The sequence below is a fragment of the Anomaloglossus baeobatrachus genome, chromosome 4, assembly GCF_048569485.1.
Source record: "Anomaloglossus baeobatrachus isolate aAnoBae1 chromosome 4, aAnoBae1.hap1, whole genome shotgun sequence".
Lineage (NCBI taxonomy): Eukaryota > Metazoa > Chordata > Amphibia > Anura > Aromobatidae > Anomaloglossus > Anomaloglossus baeobatrachus.
Window position 1 is genome coordinate 567,142,594 of NC_134356.1, and position 23,544 is coordinate 567,166,137.

General features: G+C 42.9%; 1 protein-coding gene across 1 annotated transcript in view; it reads left to right on the forward strand.

Moving 5' to 3' along the window:
* The window catches only part of SLC24A1 (solute carrier family 24 member 1), a 95,717-nt gene that overhangs the window by 56,566 nt on the left and 15,607 nt on the right, over positions 1-23,544 (forward strand). Inside the window, exons 4-8 of the mRNA XM_075342858.1 lie at positions 7,651-7,737; positions 9,363-9,481; positions 11,099-11,143; positions 20,350-20,589; positions 22,252-22,341. Coding sequence (XP_075198973.1) covers positions 7,651-7,737; positions 9,363-9,481; positions 11,099-11,143; positions 20,350-20,589; positions 22,252-22,341 — 581 coding nt within the window. The remainder of the gene's footprint in view (positions 1-7,650; positions 7,738-9,362; positions 9,482-11,098; positions 11,144-20,349; positions 20,590-22,251; positions 22,342-23,544) is intronic.

The window sequence follows — 23,544 nt, forward strand, 5'->3', positions numbered from 1 at the left end:
TTTATAAAAACCCAGCCTCCTCTAACCTTGTTCCTAAAACTAAAATGAAAATGGTAAAGGCCCACAAAGCAGGAGCAGGCTACAGGAAGATAACAAAGCTTTTTCAAGTTGCCCTTTCCTCATTTTGAAATGTAATTAAGAAATGGCAGTTAACAAGAACAGTGGAGCTCAAGATAAGGTCTGGTTTGTCTGTGTGTGTGTTATATGAGAGGGCTTGGTGTTCCAGACAAAAATACATTTTGTAACACTCCGCATTGCTAAAGTAATGAAGGACATTTGGGGCCATTAGGCTAAGTTTAAAGTGGACCTGTCACTAATGCCTGCTTTACACGCTTCAATAAATCTTTCAATCCGTCGTCGGGGTCAAGTTGTAAGTGACGCACATCCTGCATCGTTCGTGACGTATTTGCGTGTGACACCTACGTGCAATCAAGATTGAACTAAAATACGGTGATCGCATACACGTCATTTATTCCTCATACATTGGACGTTTTGTTGTATGAACCTAGTGAATTGTAACGTGTGACATCCCTCATACGATTTTGATGTCTGAGGCTATGTGCGCAGGTGTGCGCTCTGCACCGCAGCTTAAAAAAGGTCCGCTTCAGAGCGCAGCTGAAAAGCTGCATTCTGAAGCGCCTCACAATGTCTGTCATTCACTAATCTCTGTCAGTCCATCACTATCTCTGTCCCTCACTCTCTGTCCATGTCAGTCTATCCCCCTCTCTCATATACTCACCGATCCCCGGCTCTGCACGGCATTCACACTGCTCCGGCGGCTTTTACTGTTTTGAAAAAGCCGGCCGCCCATTAAACAATCTCGTATTCCCTGCTTTACCCGCCCACCGGCGCCTATGATTGGTTACAGTGAGACACGCCCCCACGCTGAGTGACAGGTGTCACACTGCACCCAATCACAGCAGCCGGTGGGCGTGTCTATTCTGTGCAGTGAAATAAATAATTAAAAAAAACGGCGTGCGGTCCCCCCCAATTTTAAAACCAGCCAGATAAAGCCATACGGCTGAAGGCTGGTATTCTCAGGATGGGGAGCTCCACGTTATGGGGAGCCCCCCAGCCTAACAATATCAGCCAACAGCCGCCCAGAATTGCCGCATACATTATATGCGGCAGTTCTGGGACTGTACCCGGCTCTTCCCGATTTGCCCTGGTGCGTTGGCAAATCGGGGTAATAAGGAGTTATTGGCAGCCCATAGCTGCTCCTTCCCTTTTCACCAAGTGGTGCCCGTCCCACAGGTGGTTGTCCTAGTGACCGGGAAAGTCCCATACTTCATGATGGCCACCCCCCTATCTACCCCTAGCCATCCCCCCCATGGGAAAACACCTAAATGTGTTTGGTGTGTGAATGTGAGATGCACCAGCGTTTAACCTCTACTTACCCAGGATCAGCACTATATCTTAAGGGAGATGAAGTACCCTGTGGCGACTGAAGCCTCAGGGGTGCCACACCACCAATGAGGAAGTCTTCAAAAAAGGTAATAGAAAAAAAATAGAAGTGGTCGATAGCTAAATTTTTCATGGGCCCCTCATTAATCACAATGGTTGTTCGACAGCAGCGATTGAGTATAAATTAGCACCCGGGCATGCAGCCAAGATCAGCATGAACCAAATAGGGAAGTGGAGGACCTATCAGTCACTGTCAAACAAAGGCCAGCCACTGCAATTTTATTCCCAATTGCGACATACAGCGGTGAGACGTGGACACTCACAAAAGCAGACAATAAAAATTGAGGTTAAAAAATACCTCAAGAAAATGACTCTGAAGCAGAAAGAAGAAAGTGGGAAGATTTTTCCTGTATATGATAACCTAAATCATGATTACCACTGGAGCACCCCACGGGGTCAGGGTAAATACTCATCACCGGGCTGGTGAGGGTCAGGGGATGTCACCAGTCGCCCTGTCTGGTTTAGTGATCCAGAGGTGTCCACAAAAAGAGGATAAGGATGATGGTGATGTTTGTCTCGTGACGCCACCTGTGGTACGCGGCCAGGGATTAGCCACTGCTGCTGTCGCTGTCCTCCGGGGCGGATGGTTATAACAGCAAAGGTGGTTCTGCTCCCCACAGGTGGAGCGGGGCGGATGATGAGGGGAATAGTGATGGCTGGCGCCAAAGCGCCAGGCGACGGCAAGGACAGGCGGACACTGTCTCTGCAGGTTTCAGGTTTCTTTACTCACAGTTCCAGTTCGCCCAGGAGATACCGGTCACCACCGTGATGGGCCCCAGCCTATCCTGAGCAATTCGAGGTCACCGCCGGTGTTCCCACTATGAGTCCTTTCTGGTCGAGGTCCCTCCAATCCTGGTGTATGTGAAATGTGGAACGGGCTGAGGGTGTTTCCTGCACTCTCTGCAGACCAGACCCTGGAATCCCATGTAACTGTAGAGAACCTCCATAGCCCCGGGCACCCCGTACCAAGGCAGCGGCGGTGCCACTAATAATCACCGCAACCCACGGGTGGCGTCACTGACAAACTCTCCCCTGTAAATATCCCCCCTTCTTGTCACTTGCGGGCTACGGATGGGTGCTCGCGCCCGGGTCCAGTTGCCACTCGAGCCACATCCACGACCCCGGATCTGAGCGTCTCAAGCAGCCCCCTTGCTGTGGTCTGTCACCTGCCCGCAACAGTACCAGAGCTGAAGTGCCCAGATCAAATCCAGTGTAATTCACTGACACTCACAAGTTCTACACTTTGTTTTTTTTCCATTTCCCTCTTAATAATGTCCAGCCTTCCAGTGTTCTTCCCTCTCAGGTTCTATGTTCCTATGGAATATTGTTTTTTTGCAACATAGGTAGTACATTTTCATTAGGGACTACATTAGCAATTGATCCCCATGTGGGTTGCCCCATCTTACATTATCCTTGCCTTAATTACTTTGGATATGCCTTCATTCTTCCCCAGTCACTTGAATGATGTTATCCAGCCCAGGTGGCCCATTGTCAATCTACATATTTAGTTCCAAACATGTTTTATTGTTTTATATCAACCAAATATAGAAGAGAAAAAGTGATTATCAATATATATGCCTTTTAAAATGGAGATTAACATATAGAAAAAGTACAAAGTGCACAATATCATTGAAGAGTACAAATTCCAAGGTGATAACTACTTTTCAGAGTATAGAGGAAAAGAAAGAAAAGGGAATAGTAACAAGAGGGGAGAAGAGGATGAAAGGAGGGAGAGCTGAGGGGAATAGAATATATACATATGGGCAGGGGTAAAAAAAAAAAAAAGGCAGAAGGAGAGAAGAGAAATGAAAGAGAAGAACAGTGATGGAAACGGGGAGGTAGGAATGTTACGGCGCTGAATTACATACGTTTAGTACGCACGAGTTATGTCAGGGAGATAAGTGGAAGGCTTGAGTGAGGTTGTTGGACGGGTCCTGGTGTAGGTCTTTCCAAGGTAACCAGATGTCAAGAAAGGACTCTAGTCTATCCAATCTTGTCGCTTCTATGCGTTTAAACAGCATAATCTTGTTAATTATGTCCTTAACAATTTGTATCGCTAGCGTGGAAGATTTCCATTTTGTATCAATGTGGATTTTTGCAGCCATGGTGATAAAGCATAATAGGCAAAAGGATTTATTAGGGAGTATTCTAGGTTTGTCACCTAGCAGGAGGACTGTCAGCCCTAATTGGATAGAGCTTCCGATAACGTTTCTTATCAGATGCTCAACTTGTTTCCAGAATGTTCAAACCACAGGGCAGGACCACCATGTGTGCTTCATGTCACCTACCATGTTACAAACTCAAATATTGGTCAGAACAAGTAGGGTATAATATCTTCAATCTAGCGGGGACGTAATATGCTCTGTGTAAAATCTTAATAAACGTTTCTGTCAATGAGGCTTGGTTACTCCTTTTTCTCAGTGTGGTTCAGCAATGTTGTCATCGTTCTAGGGTGTCAATCTGCATATTTAAAGCCTCTTTATTTTGATCCATAGATTTTTATGGTAAAGGTTTAGGGGATAGGTTATGAAGTCTTTTCCCATTCCGTAGCATTTAGTCACACAACCACCACAGTTGGTAGGCCATGTGTTGCCACTCTCTTGACACCTTGAGCCAGTTACACAAAAACCCAGAATTTTCCTTTGAAGGCAAGATCACAGGACAGAAACCGACCCATTTTACAAATGTGATGAGGGCGAATCTTTAAAAAAAGGAGATGAATCACTCATGAATACAAGTGTATTCCGACTTTGCCTCCCTTCCAGAAGCACAGCTGCAGCTTTGACAGAGCAGTGTAAGATCTCAGCAGGGGAAAGGGACACTGAAGAGCTGTCAATCAAGCTAGAAGGAAGACATAGAGAAAAAGTTTCATGAAGGATTATACAAACATATCAAAATGGATTTTCAAAGAAAATACAACATCATTATTAGGTCTGAAAGATTTTTTACTATATGTAATTTGATGATAGATCCACTTTAAGGATCTTGTTTTGTTCTTTATAGGACATTGCTGAAGTAATGCCAATATACAGTTGAAACCAAAAGTTTGTATACACTCTGTAAAAAGACATATATGCATATTTTTTTTTTATTATTGCACATCAATGTTGTGGGGTTGTTTTGCTGTAGGAGGGACTGGTGCACTTCACAAAGTAGATGGCATCACGAGGAAAGAAGATTATGTGGCAATATTGAAGCAACATCTCAAGACATCAGCCAGGAACTTAAATTTTGAGTGGAAATGGGTCTCCCAAATGGACAATGACCCAAAGCATACAGTACTTCCAAACTGGTTACAAGGTGGCTTAAAGATAACAAAGTAAATGTTTTGGAGTGGCCATCAAAAAAATCTCAATCCGATTGAAAATTTACTGGCAAAGCTGAAAAGCCCGTTGCGAGCAAGGCGACCTACAAACATGGCTGTTAGTGCCAGTTGTCAGGAGGAATGGGCCCAAATTCCTACCAACTATTGTGAGAAGCTTGTGGAAGGAGATCCAAAACATTTGACGCAAGTCATACAGTTTAAGGGCAATGCTACCAAATACTAATGAAATGTATGTAAACTTTTGACTTTGCAGAAAGTAATAAAAATGATTCAAAACATTCCTTCGGTCTTATTATTCTGGCATTTGGCAAATATAAATAATTTTGGTTCCTAATTGACCTAAAACGGGAAAGGATTATTCTGATTTGATGTTAGATAGTGAGAAAAACATTCATAAGTGTCTTTTTAGATAGAATATATAAACTTCTGGTTTCAACTGTATAAAAATGTACTAATTTCCATTAGTTGTATATTTTATTTGGCATTCCTCTAGCTATTAATAAGATTCACTTATGCTAGAATACTGCTGCTGTAAAGTTTTGAGGGACATTAAAGATTTTCTAGAAAAACGTTCCAATTATGTTAAATTGTTATTTGTGAACACTAATGACTTATATTGATGACGTATGGGGTGTAGTGTATGTATGTGGCTACTATATTGTATGTGGCAGTCATTACTGTTTTAGGTTTGCTTGTCAAGTGCCTCGTCCCCCATTCATAATTTGACTACATGGTACATAAAGACAAAAATCAGACTGCTATCTGACTATATTTCTAGGTACTTATTTTTTACTGAAAAGTCAGACTCATTTAGTTGGTGTGATCCAATGGAGTTCTTCTTTTCATTTTTTTTTTTTTTTTTTTTTTTTTTTTAAATAATACATAAATTGCACTCCCACCCTCAGTGCCACCCTAGGCTGACATCTCCTCTGCCTACTCCTGGTTCTCTAGCATGCCAGTTCCTATACTACGCTTCAACTTTTGTTGCAGATGTGACTCTCAGGATTGATAGTTTCTGTGGAATATATTCGAAATATACAGTGCCTTGCGAAAGTATTTGGCCCCCTTGAATTTTTCAACCTTTTCCCACATTTCAGGCTTCAAACATAAAGATCAAAATTTTAATGTTATGGTGAAGAATCAACAACAAGTGGGACACAATTTTGAAGTTGAACAAAATTTATTGCTTATTTTAAACTTTTTAAAAAAAGTAAATAACTGAAAATTGGGGCGTGCAATATTATTCGTCCCCTTTAAGTTAATACTTTATAGCACCACCTTTTGCTGCGATTACAGCTGCAAGTCGCTTGGGGTATGTGTCTATCAGTTTTGCACATCGAGAGACTGAAATTCTTGCCCCTTCTTCCTTTGCAAACAGCTCGAGCTGAGTGAGGTTGGATGGAGAGCGTTTGTGAACAGCAGTTTTCAGCTCTTTCCACAGATTCTCAATTGGATTCAGGTCTGGAGTTTGACTTGGCCATTCTAACTCCTGGATACGTTTATTTGTGAATCATTCCATTGTAGATATTGCTTTATGTTTGGGATCATTGTCTTGTTGGAAGACAAATCTCTGTCCCAGTCTCAGGTCTTTTGCAGACACCAACAGGTTTTCTTCAAGAATGGTCCTGTATTTGGCTCCATCCATCTTCCCATCAATTTTAACCATCTTCCCTGTCCCTGCTGAAGAAAAGCAGGCCCAAACCATCATGCTGCCACCACCATGTTTGACAGTGGGGATGGTGTGTTCAGAGTGATGAGCTTTGTTGCTTTTATGCCAAACATATTGCTTGGCATTGTGCCCAAATAGTTCGATTTTGGTTTCATCTGACCAGAGCACCATCTTCCACTTGTTTGGTGTGTCTCCCAGATGGCTTGTGGCAAACTTTAAACAACACTTTTTATGGATATCTTTGGGAAATGGCTTTCTTCTTGCCACTCTTCCATACAGGCCAGATTTGTGCAGTGTACAACTGATTGTTGTCCTATGGACAGACTCTCCCACCTCAGCTGTAGATCTCTGCAGTTCATCCAGAGTGATCATGGATCTCTTGGCTGCATCTTTAATCAGTCTTCTCCTTGTTTGAGATGAAAGTTTGGATGGACGGCTGGGTCTTGGTAGATTTGCAGGGGTATGATACTCCTTCCATTTCAATGATCGCTTGCACAGTGCTTCTTGGGATGTTTAAAGTTTTGGAAATCTTTTTGTAACCAAATCTGGCTTTAAACTTCTCCACAACAGTATCACGGACCTGCCTGTTGTGTTCCTTGGTCTTCATGATGCTATCTACGCTTTAAACAGAACACAGACTATCACAGAGCAGGTGCATTGATTCGGAGACTTGATTACACACAGGTGTCATATTTATCATCAAAAGTCATTTAGGACAAAAATTGGATCATTCAGAGATCCTCAATGAACTTCTGGTGTCAGTTTGCTGCACTGAAAGTAAAGGGGACCAATCATATTGCACACCCCACTTTTCAGTTATTTATTTAAAATGTTTAAAATAAGCAATAAATGTCGTTCAACTTCACAATTGTGTTCCACTTGTTGTTGATTCTTCACCATAACATTAAAATGTTTATCTTTATGTTTGAAGCCTGAAATGTGGGAAAAGGTTGAAAAATTCAAGGGGGCCGAATACTTTCACAAGGCACCGTATGTATGTAGAAGTTGCATATATCAGTAAAAATGGTTTCTATGGACAATGTAATCATTACACTAGAGCTAGGACAGCTGCTTGTGTTGGAGAGGTAGTTTTAGTACATTTATGCATGGAAAAAGTGCACTTGTTGCCGGCAGCAGCAAGTTCTTGTGTGCACTGAATGAGTGAACAGTAAGTACATTTTCTCCTTTCCAGCAAAATTTAAAGACAAGGCTGAAATCATGAACAACATGGCCAAGGCCAAAGTAGCAACAGAGGGAAAAAAATGCCTGAAAACTAAAGGTGAGAAAAGTAGGCTCAGACGATGTTCATCTTCCTGACAATGGATTGATCAGGCCCCGGCTGTACACCCTCTGCCCAGTTTACACAAGTGCGATTTGACACATGGTTCAATATAGACATGGTTATAGAGCCATCTCAAATCTTTAAAGCAGCAGTATTAGATGCACTAATCTCCAAAACCAGTGATATGTAAGTGTTGGATGTTTATATAGAGTCCCGGTCTAGCATTGAGTTTTGTTGTTTGCGGTATCCTATTCATTGATGGACAGTCAGTCACTTGGTTGTTTTTGTTTTTTTACATATTCATTCATTCAAATGAGTATGTAATCCAACATTTATCTAGTTTTGGGTTTTTTTTTAAATCAAGATTTAGGGAAGATTAAGTATTGAAATGCGTACGTGGGTACTGGATCTGGAATCTGTCTCTTAGGCACCTTTTCTCGGATATACTCAGCATGGTTTGATTTGTTTGGGTCTTGTAGATTTACTAAAACCTGTGAATGGGCCGGCTTTATTTCTTACTATGAGCAGCTAACTAACCACTTGGAACTAATGAGCTCTTGGTATAATAAGACTTTGCAAAAGAAATCCATAGCTTAAATGTCATGGAGGCAGGTATTTCATAAGCAGATATTTGAGAATTACAACCTATCGGTTCTCTCAGGTTTTGACACTAGTTCATTATGATTTTCGGAACTGTATCCTTGCTCATATTGCTGGTTCATTCATATGCATTGATAACTGAACCAAAAGAAATTGGCTGCTTAAAGGGATTGTCTACTAACTTGAAAGTTAATTTAATTGGTACAAAAAAAAGACACTCACCTACCCGATCCCAGATGCTCCTCAGTACCACTGCCATTTTCCCTCTCTTGTTTATTGGCTACCTTTTATTATGCCTGGGTACATGAACGGTTGAAGTCAGACACAAACAGAAAAGGGCCCCTCCTATGTGCAAGAGCAGTATATGGGCACTTTGCCGTTAAATAGCTTATCATAATGTATAATTTCACCTGCTTTGGAGGTGGAAATGGGCTCCATTACCTCTTGGGCTACTGTGTGGCTGCACAGGTTGCATTAATCGGTTGTCCACCCGTGTCATGACTGCTGAAGTGGTCACATAATGCCCTGCCAGCAGAGGAAGCCAGGAGACCACAAGTGGACACCAGCGGAAGTATTAAGGAACAGCATGGGTCTGGTAGTTATTTTTCATCCTGGGCCCCTCTCAAAGTAGTGGACAACCCCTTTACAGACCATTTCTTTTTTTTGTCCCACATTCCCTCATTTTTCCTGCTTGGCTTGCATCATACAGCCATTTGTAATAGGGACAATGCCTATCATTCTTGTGAGGAAGATGATACAGAATGCTGAGAGAAAGATATATAAAGATATAGGTAAATAGCTTTTTATTAGTATTACTGCCTAAACAAAACAGGGTAAGACACATGGTTACATGCTAGAGTAAAACCGTAGAAGGCCAATAGTCAAAATTGAGAGTCCTACGTAGAAGACTAGACATTTATAATTCACCATGGATAGTTTAATTATTACAGCGCTTTAGAGAGTAATGAACACAATGCCACATCACCAGCACAGCATTTTATTAATTTCTACTTTCTTTGCAGATGAGAAAAATGAAGGAGGTGATATCCCTAACGCAGTAAACGTACAGGTGACTTCCCCTACTGGGTCTGAGCCCTCCAAGGAAGGGGAGGATGAAGGAGGAGACAAGGATGACACTCAGGTAACTGTATTCAGAGGGCCAGACATTCCACACGTGCAACTGTACACGGGCTTAGTAAGTGGGGGCCTACTACTGTCAGCACTCAGCTCTTTAGTGGATTGCACAGGGTGTATGGTGATGAGATAATGGAAAAACACCATATACTGTCCTTGTACCTGGGTTGTTTGCTGTTTGTGTCACTCTTATGCATGTGTCATTCCTCGGGGTTTGCTCTGGTGACCTTCTCCTGGTCTGATTCTCTCCCTGTTCAGCCACAGTTTTGTGAGTTCTACCCAACTGCTGAATGCCCATTTAACTTCACATTTGCTTCATTTTCTTATGGTGTGCGGTTATCTCGTTTTCTATTATTCATTGTCTCTGTCCAATCACATTCTTGGTATTGCTTTATATATACTACTTTCCAACATATCATTACTGGTTATATTCATTCCTGGCAGATTCTGCTAAGGAGTATCAGCCCGTGTGCCTGTTGGACAGAGACCAGTCTGGATTGGGACTGTACTATCTCTTTTGTCTTACCTGCACCTATCTTTAGTTTATTGATTAGGGTTGTGGGAGGTCATCCTTGTTTGTTTTTATTATTACTCCTTCTTTCACTTGTGCTCGTATTTTGTGTTACCTCACTTTTGGGTTTAGGCTTTCTTTGTATGTTTGCTCTTTTTGGTTGTTGTGCTTAGCAACCTTTTCCCTGGTATTTGAGGAGGTACACTATACAACTCAAAGGCCGATCAGGAAGCAAGGCCCGAGCTGTTAGCTCCTAGTCCTGTGGCCATGGATATTCCTGTCTGTGCAGGGGCCTTTAGGGACTGTGCAGCTGGAATACTAGTCTGTACAGGAGCCAGGGCTGCAGGTTCAGCAGAGCGATTGCATTTTCCGATCTGTGAGTTGGTGCATAACAGCATTCATATTACCACATTACCCTTCCCATTTCATACAGATGGATAAGATTACATATGTATAACATTTCCAGTAAAGTGGAGTCAAATTTTCTAAAAGAATGGCATCTTGTGTACCACACACCTTCACGCCCTGCCCTTGGCATATCATAGTGTATTAATATTACTAGAAGTGTTTCAATAATTTCAATGTCACCTCTTAGAGATGAAGAAAAAAAGATTTGTACTGCCCTGGTCATCCTCTTTGGAACTCCGTGGCAGCCAGACCAGGGAAGCGTGAACTTTTTTATGCCAACAACCTGGTCATCTCTTATGATTACTAGTATCATGTAATACTATGATGTGACATCTTGGGAGTTTAGTAATCACAAGAGGCATTCAGGATGTTGGGGTCAAGTACCGGACAAGGAGGTATGCCCTTCTCTGGTCTGGACCATGGCAATACTACTGTTTTGGCTCATTTCTACCACATCTCGTTGCTTTACAGGAATATTGCTACCAGATGGGAATGAGTCAGATCAAACACAAAAATATACTTAGTGCTGGAAGAGATGCCTCATAAAAAAAGCTGTACATGACACAGAAGAACGTGGCGACCCTGACTGCCCCTCTAAATAAAATGAAAACCTCCTGAACTACCAGGGATTCATATTAATGTATGTGTAAGGACTGAGACCACGTAACTAATATATAGTTTTCTAAAGTGTAAACTATTTTACAGTTCTTTTTTGTGGACTGGGCCCCCAAATTGGAGTGCACTCTAAAGGTGAGATGTAACAAGATACTTGGGGGTGAAATCCTTCTCTACTAACATTCTTGTGGGCCAAGCTGGCAATTCTTATAATTCCTTATTTATTATATAGGGATCTGTTTGATTATAGGGAATAAAGTTCAACATTTTATTACAGGGAAATAGTTCAGTTACCCAGAAAATAAAATTCTGTTCCCAGATACCTACTTTCTGACAAATCCATTACTTGCTTGCACTTACTACAAATCATTATGAACTAGAAGGACCCAAAAAATAAAGCATTTAAAAACACATCAAAGTAAAAAGAGATTTTTTATTTCTATGTAATTCTTTATGATGATTATATACAATTACAATATACAGGAAAAGTTCACACTTGGAAAGTAAGAAAAAGTTGGTAAAGTACAGCACAACTAATTGTACTATATATGGAGACACATTATCCTACTACAGCAAACCAATGGAGATGAACGGGTTAAAATCTGCCCTGCTGAAGGTCCAATGATGAGCATAGAAGTCAAAACTAGTGATACGCGGATCGGTGGATGTTTGGGTTCCCCAGGTTCTGCCGGACTTTAGTTAAAAGTTCGGTCCAGTACCCAGACTTCAACTGAACTTGATCCTGCACCCTGAATCGCATATGGGTCTAGGGGAACCCAAACTTTTGTGTTGCAAAAAGGCTGTAAAATTGTTGCAGTAAGAGCTAGAGGCTTTAAAAGAAAGCAAAAGGGTGTAAGAGAAGGACAATTGACCTGCAAAAAAATGTGGATAGGGAATAAATAAAAAAAATTACGTGATCTTCCCACTATTTTTGATAACCAGCGCAGGTAAAGCAGACAGCTACATGATGCAGCCCTTAACGGTCAGCTTTGCCTTGGCTGGTTATCAAAACTAGAGGGGACCTCATGCCGTTTTTGTTTTTTTTTAATTATTTATTTAAATAATTTAAAAAAACAAACAGTGTGGCATTCCCCCTATTTTTGATAACCATGGTTATTTATCCCTTCACATCCTAAAAATAGCAGACCACAGCTGCCCCAGAAGTGGAACGTCTATTAGATGCACCAATTGTGGCGCTTTGCCCAGCTCTTCCTGATTGCCCTAGTGTGGTGGCAATCAGGGTAATACTTTTGGGTTTCATGTCAGCTTTGAACTGGCAGCTGGAATCAAGCCCAGGGATTATTAATGGAGAGGCATTTATCAGACATTCCTATTACTAACCCGGTAAGTGTACAGTTAAACACACAGTAATACAAATTGTTTATTTGGATAAAAACTTCCCCACACTCCCTCGTCCACCAGTTAATTAATTAAAAAGAATTACTTGACGTTTCAATTTAATCCAATGGTGTAATGTCCTACGATGTCAATCGAATCCTATGGAGCCCTGCTCTGAGAACTCTCAGTCATTGGCAGACCAAAAATTTCTCATGAGAATTTACAGGTCTGCTGCTGATTGCGATTGACGTATGGCGCTTCGTTCTGAGAACATTCTCATGCCCACAGCTGTCTACTTTTACTGCATTGGTTATCAAAAATAGGGAGGACCCCAAGCTTTTTTTTTTTTTTTTTTTTTTATTTTGTTCACAGCAGCATCGAGGCATCTTTCCCATGACGAAAAGCTTGTTGATTGTATGTGCTGTACTCGTTCAATAAACTTTATTTAGCATCTGAACAGCACCCAGACTCTGAACTCCTACATGGAGTTCTGTGAAAGTCTGTGTTCGAGTTCGAGCCCCGTAATTTTACAGTTCACGTTCACACATCCTTAGTGAAGACATATTTGAAGTGTGGTTTTACTTGTCAATGTGTTTGGAAGAATAATCTTCTTCATCAAGACAAACCACAACAGATGCATTCAGTTTATTGAATTGAATGCATCTCTTGTGGTTTATACTGATGAAGATTCGTTTTTGAAACTCATTGACAAGTAAAACCACACTTCAAATACGTCTTGACTCCTATGCTCATCAGTGGACTTTTGTCAGCGCAGATTTTAACCTGTTCATCTCCTTTGGTTTGCTATATTCTTTTATATGTACCTTAAAGAGTTGTGCCTCACAGCCCCCCTTGGTGATTATTTGGGTTAGACCCTCTTGCGTTTCATCTTTTCCAGTTTCTTTTGCGTCATTATCCTTCTACAGGCAGCCATAGATTTATATGCAGTGGGATGTGGTGTGCCTTTATGGCATATTCTGTGAGTTCTTAATACCATGAATAACCTAGAAAATATTACACTTCAGCAATTATTAAATGGGTTGTCCAGTCATTCCAAATTAATTGTTTATCTACAGGATTAAGGGACGTTCGACACCACAGCACCCACATGTAAAATCATGGACTGGAATGGAAATTCAAAGCATAGCTCCATTCAATGTGTAGAGTTTGCAGTAAATATTGCAGATCAGCTGCTATTCAAACAAATAGGACCTGTTCTATAGTAGCTGGTGGCAGCACCTACACATTCAATGAAGCCTCTCCAAACCATGACTTTACATCATCCACTGGAGTAAATAATAGCTGATCGGTGAGGGTGCTGGACCCCTAAACTTTTTTTTACCTGAAGTATTAATTTCCTGGAGTCCATAGACAGCACACAATGGGTTACTACTTTTTCCCTGGCTGGAACAGAAATTAGGTTAAATGAGCAATAAACACAATCATCAATTAAGTAGACACTCCCACGTCCTCTACAATAAAGGAAGTAAGAAGACCCCATACCATGTAAATTGTAAGTTCTTGCAGCAATAGTACATATAATTAACATAGGGATAGAAGTCTGTGCTGCCTACAGACTGGAGGGAATGAAGATTTCATGTAAACAAATTTTAGTCTTTATATGGGTCCGGCACTCTCACCCATCAGCTTCAAACCACACTTCAAATACATCTTGACTAGGGATATGCTAACACAAACTGTAAAGTTCCGCGGCTTGAACTCAAATGCAAACTTTTCACTGAAGTCCGTGTAGGAGTTTGGAGTTCCAGTGCTGTTCGGATGCTGAAAAAAAGCTTGTTGAAAGGCTGTGACACAACCAATCAACAAGCTTTTTGACACAGGGAAGATGCCTGGACGCTACTGTTAACAAAGTTTAAGAAACATAAAAATTTCGGGTAAACAAATTTTAGTCTTTCCTGGTTATTCTATGGCAGCACACAACGGCATTTGACAAGCAATAGTCAACCAATATATTTCTAGGGTTGGGTACAGCACCCTGCTCCTTGATCCAGCACTCTTTTGCCGAAGGCTGAACCACCTCTAGCAAAGATGTATAGATGGTAATGTGTCATGAATGTCGATGCTAACGATTAGGTAGTTCTGTTCTCACAAGATTCAAGCCTAGATAAGTATCTACTTTTGGTGTCCAACTTAGAGCCCAATACTGCAAGTGTATTCCTCACAATCTTACATGCCACCCCACTAAAGGTTGGAGTTTCCGATACAACCTCTCAAATTAAATCGTCCTGGGCGTAGCGCTGTGGAGGTACACCCGCAGTGGCCCGAGTGGTTTTTCTCAAGGCTGGGACTGTCACTTCTTCTTGTTCATCATCTCTGGAGGAAGCCACAGCTTGAATTAAGGCAGTTGTCTCTTCCTGCACATCATCTCTGGATGGAACAACAGAGGTTAGGCCGGTGAGGTAGTCTCCTCCTGTACATCGTCTCTAGAGGGAACTTGAGGTTGTGAAAAACTCTCTCTGGTGGACAACACTATGACAGACGGGTCCCCAGCCTGCGAGGGAGTGGGTGCGACTCAACAATCAATATATACAGGCAGATCCACTCGGCTTGGATTCGATTACTGCCTCAATGGCCGCTGGTACCTCAAACGGGCACCACCTCAACATGTAGCGATGAAGATTTCTAGTCAGCCTCCCTGTCCCCACCACTTCAACCTCATACACAGGGATATTGGGCCCCATACTCTTTTTCACCACATACTGTATCGCCTTCCACCAGTCATCTATTTTCTCAGACCGCCTTTTGGCTCTTACCAGCACTTTTTCCCCCGGAGGAAACACGTTCTTCTGCACTGGTCTTAGGTCATGATGTGCCACCTGTTTCAGTCGATCGCCCACCACTCTGTGCATCATTCTCAAGTGCCGTTGGTGCTTTTGGGCCCATATTGTAGTGGTCTAAGGAGGGTCAGCCATGGGATCAATCATGCGTAGATAATCAATTTCCCTACCTTTTCTCCCGAACATCAGTATGTGGGTGAGTATTCTGTCGTGCTGTAGACCTAATTGTAAAAGGCTCACATCAGTTCAGGCAGGAACTCAAGCTAGCGCACCTTCTGATCATTCTCCAAGGTCCACAGCATTTAAGGGATGGTGTGGTTAAAATGTTCACACTTAAGGGGGCTTTACACGGTACGACCGATTGTGCAATTTCACAATCGATCGTACCCGCCCCCGTCGTTTGTGCATCACGGGCAAATCGCTGCCCGTGGCGCACAAAGTCTGTAACCCCTGTCACACATACTTACCTCTCGTGCGACCTCGCTGTGGGCGGCGAACGTCCACTTCCTGGAGTGGGAGGGACGTTCGGCGTCACAGCGACGTCACACGGCCGCCGGCCAATGGAAGCGGAGAGGCGGAGATGAGCGGGACGTAAACATCCCGCCCACCTCCTTCCTTCACATAGCCGGCGGCCGCGTGACGCAGGTGAGCTGCTCTTCATCGTTCTCGTGGTGTCACACAGAGCGGCGTGTGCTACCCCGGGAACGATGAACAACTAAATTAAACGATATTATGGAACCTAGCGAGCAGTACACGACTCACGATTTGTGAGCGATACTGCGTCGCTAGGAGGTGTCACACAGGCCGGCATCGCCAGCGATGCCGGATGTGCGTCACAAAAACCGTCACCCCGACGATCTATCGCACGATAGATTGTCTGGTGTAAAGCAGCCTTTACCGTTTGCCTTGCTGATGGCAGAGTGTTGTCCTAGACTGCTCAATAACATACAGGCGATAAAGTTTCTTCATTAATGCACCCTGGAAACATGCATCCTGGAAACACGCTCCCTGATCAGCATGAATGTGCCGTGGGCACCCAAAAATTTGAGGGAAGTGACTACATAGCAGCTTAGTGGCTTAGGCTAGTTTCACACTTGCGTTGGACGGGATCCGTAGCATTGCGTTGTGTGACGCATGCAACGGATGCGTTGCATATAGTGTCACAACGCAATGCTACGGATCGTACAAAATAACGCAATCCGCCTGGTGATCAGCTGATCACTCCCAGTAGCCGGCCGCCGGGTGATCAGCTGATCACTACCAGTAGCCGGCCGCCGGGTGATCAGCTGATCACTCAGAGTAGCCGGGTGATCGGGTGATCAGCTGATCACTCACAGTAGCCGGCCGCCAGGTGATCAGCTGATCACTACCAGTAGCCGGCCGCCGGGTGATCAACCGATCGTTCGGTCGCCGACAATGTGTGCGTGGGCCGGCAGCGGGGGGCGGAGTGCGAAGTAGGTGGAGCCGAGCGGGGCCATGGCTGAGGACGTCAGTGCCGCGGGGACTGCATCGCTGGGGGATAGGTGTGTGTGTGTGTGTGTATACATACGGAGTGCGGGAGGGGGCGGAGCCGAGCGGCGAAGTGTCGGGCTCCCGACACACAACAACCAGGGTTCCTTGGTTACCCGATGTGTACCCTGGTTACGGGTGGAGGGAGCCAGAGAGAGCATGCGCAGTGGAATCCAGAGGATTCCGCTGCTCAAAAAAACGTTACATGCTGCGTTCCTTCCGCCCGACGCAGCGTCAAAATAACGACGCTGCGTCGTCCAGCGGATGCAACGCAGACACTTGCGTTACAGTGCGTTGTCCATACAAGTCTATGGAGAATAGCGCAGTGCGTTAACGGACTGCGCTATTCTCCATAGTGACGGACTCCGCTGAACGCAAGTGTGAAACTAGCCTTACTCTGCAGTCTGGTCTCTTGTAGGTATGCCTACTGCAGATTTAGTGGAATGGTCTTTCATCACTAAACAGTGTGAGTGTACTGAACTGGAGTACCCTATTTGCACATAGCATATATTGAGTATCTCCAGCAGGGCGGACGTCTGAATGGTTTGAAAAGTGGCACGCTGTTATAAATCCTTGCTCAACCGGCATGCTCAACATTTTTGGCACACTTCAATCACCATCTTTTCCAACTTTGGGCAGTACACCATTCTCTGTAACTACTTATAAGTCTTTTCACTTTCGAAGTGAAGCGCCCTCTCATGGGCCTATTGAGTGTAAGTCCTATGACACTAAACGGTACTTTACATGCTGCGACATCGCTAGCGATCTCATTAGCGATGTGAAATTCTAGATCGCAAGTGCGATCTTTCGAGATCGCACATGCGTAAAATGACCTATGTGCGATCTCGAAAGATCGCACTTGCGATCTAGAATTTCACATCGCTAACGAGATCGTTAGCGATGTCGCAGCATGTAAAGTACCCTTAAGTCAAGTAGCAATCTGTTGTTAGTGCTGCAACTATGACTGTAGATAGATCTTGCGACACAAGAAATCCTGACTCACATTGAGTTTATACCATTGACGCAGCAGCTTTTCTCCCACTGAGGCAGTCCCTCCCGCTCTTCTGGCAGGGGCCAAATATTGGTAACAGTTCTTTAACAAGTATTTCCTACACTCCAAATCTCTGCTGTCATTCTGGGCCCGCTCCCAGTCTTCAGGAGTTTTTTCAAGCACTTTGGCCATCCCAGAGGCCTCCCCACTTAAATATAACATGCTCGGGAAGATAGGGAGTCAGCCAAAGTCAGGGGTCTCCGTGTCCTCGAGTTCATCATAAACATTCCTATCTGTGGCTCCGATCAGAACCCTGGCTAATGCATCACCGTTTCCATTTTCCCTTCCGTAACTTAATACAGTAGTTGAACTTAGTCAACCATGCCATCCACCTCTGTTCTAGTGCCCCCAGTTTAGCATTCTCCAGATATGCCAATAGATTAATTCCACTTTGGCCCCTGTTAAGTACTCTGCAAATCGTTCGGTCAAGGACCAAGCCAATGCAGGAGATCTAACCTGAACAAACTGTAATTTGTTTTGTTTTGCTCCTTCTCCCTTAGGGAGCAGCTTCCATAAGTCAACACTTTTCCAGCCAACTTGTACTGTGAAAATACTGCTCTCAGTCCATGTAGGTTTCAGTCTGTGGAGAGCAGTAATGGAGTATCAAATCGGGTGTACGCCAGAATCGGTGAGCTAATTAACGCAGCTTTCACATTCTCCAAGGCCTTCTGTTGTTGGGGATCCTACTCAATAGGGTGATTGTTGGGTCCTCAATTTCTGCCTCTCAGCAGCTAGCTCAAAACCAACCAGATGGGCAAACTTTGGGATAAACCGCCGGTAATATCCCGCCAGTCGCAAAAAGGCTCAAACTTCTTGCAACATACCCAGTTGAGGCCTTTTCCGGGTGGCCTCAACCTTACTGGTGGCTAAGCGTACCCCTTACTACATGACCCAGATACTCTGTATGGTCTCGGGACAATTGACATTTCTTGGGTTTGATCTTCAGTTCATGATCTCAAAGTCGCTGCAAGACCTGCCATGGTTTTTACAGATGATCTTTGAACGATGTCCCAAACACCACCACATCATCCAGGTAAGTCAATGTGGACTCAAAGTTCAGGTTGCCCAGGTAATGTTCCAATAACTGCTGAAATGTTCCAAGTGCATTTGAAAGACCAAATGGAATCCTGTTGAACTCAGAGTCCCTTAGGGAGGATGAACACCGTCTTTGCCTTTTCTTTCTCTGCTACTGGCACTTACCAATACCCGCTGGCTAAGTCGAGGGTATAGAAGTACTTAGCATGACCCAGAGCAGGTACGACGGTAACAGACCTCGCTCATTCATGTCCTCCCTCTTTCTCGTCATCGGAACCACTGCTCTTCACCATGAGGCCTACAATAGAGTCCTAAGGTACACCATAGAGTTTATGCAAGAGATAACAGACATCCTGTGGCCAGAGGCTGACACTTCAATTATATTTCTCACAATCTCATATGCTCATTAATCTATCTTCTGTTGCAGCTAGGGATAACTTATTAAACCATTGTGTGCACCAGGAAATTTTTATATTAATTAACAATTCTATGGATATGTCATCAATATGGTATAACTGGACAACTCGTTTAAGGTGCCCATCCAAGTTTAACGGCCTTAAAGTGAATCTGTCACTGGTTTTTTGCTATGTAATTTGAGGACATGTTGTAGGGGTTAAAACACAGATTTCAGTGATGTGTCTCTTATAAAGGTGCCTGCTGTTTACTTGCAATGATTGTTTTAGGACCAGGACCTTATCATTGCTCATACTGCATTGCCTTGTGCCTGGTAGTCCAACAATTCGCCACCTCTGATAAAAAGCACACTGTCTATAGACATTGTATGTAGAGAGCCTTGTGTTTGCAGGCTTAGCTTTCTCAGCTCCGCTGCATACTAAATCTAAAAATGTTGATTATACCAGAACCACTGTACCCAGTAAACTAAGTCATACCTCATTGGATTCAGGGTCTCTTTGCCTACATCATGCTGTCCTCAGGTAGCAAATCCTGCTGACAGATTCACTTTAACAAGCATGTATTTAGTTATCTCTTGTGGTCTCATTGGGAATCAGTGCAGCTGTGCTTGAGCATGCACATTGCCTCTTCATTTACCAGGTGAAGACCAAAGTTTTAGAAATCAAATCCCTACCGGTTTAGAGGTTATCACCTAACTTGAGGAGAAATTAAAACTTATTGTTACCAGAACCAATTTGTGATTATTTCCACAATCTGCACTTTTACAAAATGTGTATTTTTATAGCCATTGTTCGTTACATATCGGCTAGAGAAGGAAAATGGTCATTGGTGAATTGTTTGCTCATTTTTGAATTGTACAGTAATTTCTTAAATTCGAAAAACCATTAGAAATAATCTGATGTGTCAAGTATGGGATACGATGACGTTGGTGATCTCCAGAACTAAGGGCACTGCCGCCGTCCACATACGGTTATTGATAGTAATGGGCCTTTTTGTAGATCTTTAGGTCTGATTTTCAATAACAGAAATCTTTGGCCATTGCTTACACTGTTCTTCATTCAGGAAAATAGCGCTGGTCCAAAATTTCTGACCACAGCAATGTCATCTTCTCACTCATCTGTCACATACCAGAGGATTGTTTTTCTGGCTTTCAGTGTGTGCCCTTTGCAATACGAAATTGCGTTGTCGCTCCACAGAAAGATGCATCTGAAGCGGGTGATGGAGGAGGTGGATCTGGCAGCAGCGGAGAGGACAGTGATGATGAGGATGACAGCAATGATGATAACAGTGATGAAGATGACAATGATGAAGAGGAGGAAATTGATGAACCTCTATCTTTGCAGTGGCCTGACACGAAGAGAAAGCAAATAACATACCTGTTACTTCTTCCCATTGTATTCCCTTTGTGGTTGACTGTGCCTGATGTTCGGAGTCCAGTAAGTAACAATGAAAGATACTTAAAGGGATTGTCTAAGCATATCAAAAACTGTCCACCCCCCCCCCCCCCCAAAAAAAAAAAAAAAACAGACGACGATTCATTCATGTTGTCATCCATATGTCATGTCTATTTTTTACATTGTTTTATCCATCAATGATTTAAAATACAATAAGTGCAAATATTTTTTTCTATTTGAATAATTGCAAGGAATAATTATAAAATAGCCATCATTCGTATGACTTCCATAGTTTTAACCTACCCATTGAGTTTAATGGGTGATTCTGATCTGAAAAATTGATGAGCCTAGTGCATTCTGGATTCCTTACATGTGGGTCATCGGCTCTTGGGTAACACCATTGACTTGCATTGGTCCGTGCGCTCTCCATATGCTATCGGTTTTGCATGCAAAATACAGAATACAATACGTTTATCTGAATAAGCCAGGAGATGGAGGGAATAATTACATGTATATTTTTTTTTTTTTTCAAAAACAGTGACACTCTTGTACATGGGGTGTGCCTGGTATTGCAACTTTGACTCATTTAAGTTATATAATTTATTATTATTCTTTATTATTCTTTCATTTAACTAAACACATTTACACCGAATAAATATCAACTATCAATATACTGTATCACAAAAGTGAGTACACCCCTCACATTTTTGTTTTTTCTTATCTTTTCATGGGACAACACTGTATATCTGACACTTTGATACAATGTAAAGCAGTCAGTGTACAGCTTGTATAACAGTGTAAATTTGGTGCCCTCTAAATAACTCAACACACAGCCAATAATGTCTAAACCACTGGTAACAAAAGTGACTACACCTGTAAGTAAAAATGGCCAAATTATGCCCAATTAGCCATTTTTTCCCGATGTCATGTGACTCATTAGTGTTACACGGTCTCAGGTGTGGTAAATTTGGTGTTATCGCTCAGCACATTCTCTCACACTGGTCACTGGAAGTTGAACATGGTTCCTCATAGCAAAGAATTCTGTGAAGATCTGAAAAAAGAATTGTTACGCTATATAAAGATGGCCGAGGCTATAAGAAGATTGCCAACACCCTGAAACTGAGCTGCAGCACGGTGGCCAAGACCATACAAGGTTTAACAAGACAGGTTCCACTGAAAACAGGCCTCGCAATGAGAAGTTGAGTGCATGTGCTCAGTGTCACATCCAGAGGGTGTCATTTCAAAGTAGACCTAAGAGCGCTGCTAGTACTCCTGCAGATGTTAAAGGAATACGGGGATCACAATTTGACCATTTTCATTTAGAGTGACTGTAGACAGTATTTTCACCTGGACAACCCCTTTAATAGCTGTGTGTTGAGTTATTTAGATGGCACCAGATTTCCACTGTTATACAAGCTGCACACTGACTACTTCACATTAAATCAAAGTGTCATATCCTCCGTGTTGTACCATGAAAAGATGTAATAAAATATTTACAAAAATGTGAGGGGTGTACTCATTTTTGAGATATACTGTACATTTGTTAGGTTCTCTTCACATTATGTTTTGGAGATTCATTCCAGAACCTCAGTCACAATTTTTTCAGAATCACACTATTGTCCCTGTCGAAGCAGACCTCATAGTGAAGAGAGGCCACTGAAAACTAATCTAATTATCAGCAAACATTGTCATTTTCTGTTACAGAAATCAAGAAAGTTTTTTGTGCTGACTTTCCTGGGCTCAATAATGTGGATTGCTGTATTTTCTTATCTTATGGTATGGTGGGCACATCAGGTGAGTTCGTAGAATGAGAAGTAATGATTATTATTATAGAGCTATTTATTCCATGGCACTTTACATGTGAAAAAAGGGTATACATAAAACAAGTACTATACTTGTGAACAATACAAGGCATAGACTGGTACAGGAGGAGAGAGGACCCTGCCCGCGAGAGCTCACAGTCTACAGATTATACCGGCTTTGTATATCTGCCTATTCACTAGACTTTACTTCTGTCAACAGGATTGAGTCAAATGCAAATATCAGAAATTATGTTAAAAGTGTTTTCCCTCAAACAGTTAATGTTAAAGTTCATTTTAATAAATATATCTTGGAACAATAATAATTTTCCCAATTGGATGTGTTTAAGGGGAACCAAACATCAGGATTTTCGTATATGTAAGGTAAAGCCAGTGCAGTACTGGCTCTATCAGGCACAGGCTGTACATATTAGTGGGCAGCTCGGATGTTTAGGCTGTGAAATCCAAGTTTATGAAGTTAAAAAATTCATCATGTTTTTGAATGACAGTTGCACCTCTCCAGATAATATCCGGGTGGGTTATGCACATGATTCACGCCCCCCGTCGCTTGTTCCTCCCTCTCTCTGGCTGTATGCAAATTTCTCTATTCAGTAAAACGGCGTCGGAGTTGGCGCCTGAGCATAGTGCTTATCTCCAGCGCCATGTTTTTGAAGTCCGCATTGCCCAGAGCTTTGTGCCTGAGAGGGCGGCGCATGCTCCCTCGCTTCTTCAGATCTCGTTATGACCGCGGGAGCGCGCGCGGTCACAACAGGACTGGAAAACAGCTGATCTTACCCTGATTAGCTGCAGCTACGATATCGTCTGCTGCAGCTAATTGGTAAGATCAGCTGTTCTCCAGTCCTGTTGTGACAAACGCGCGCTCCAGTGGTCATAACGAGATCTGAAGAAGCGAGGGCACATATGCCGCCCTCTCAGGCACAAAACTGGGTAATGCGGGCTTCAAAAACATGGCGCCGGAGATAAGCGCAGGCGCCAACTCCGATGCAGTGTTACTGAATAGAGAAATTTGCATACAGCCAGAGAGAGGGAGGAACAGGCGGCGGGGTGTGTGTGTGTGTGTGTGTGTGTGTGTGTGAATCCATGTGCATAACCTGCCCGGATATTATCAGCAGAGGTGCAACGGTCAGTCAAATAGATGATGCATTTTTAAACTTCATAAACTTGGATTTCACAGCCT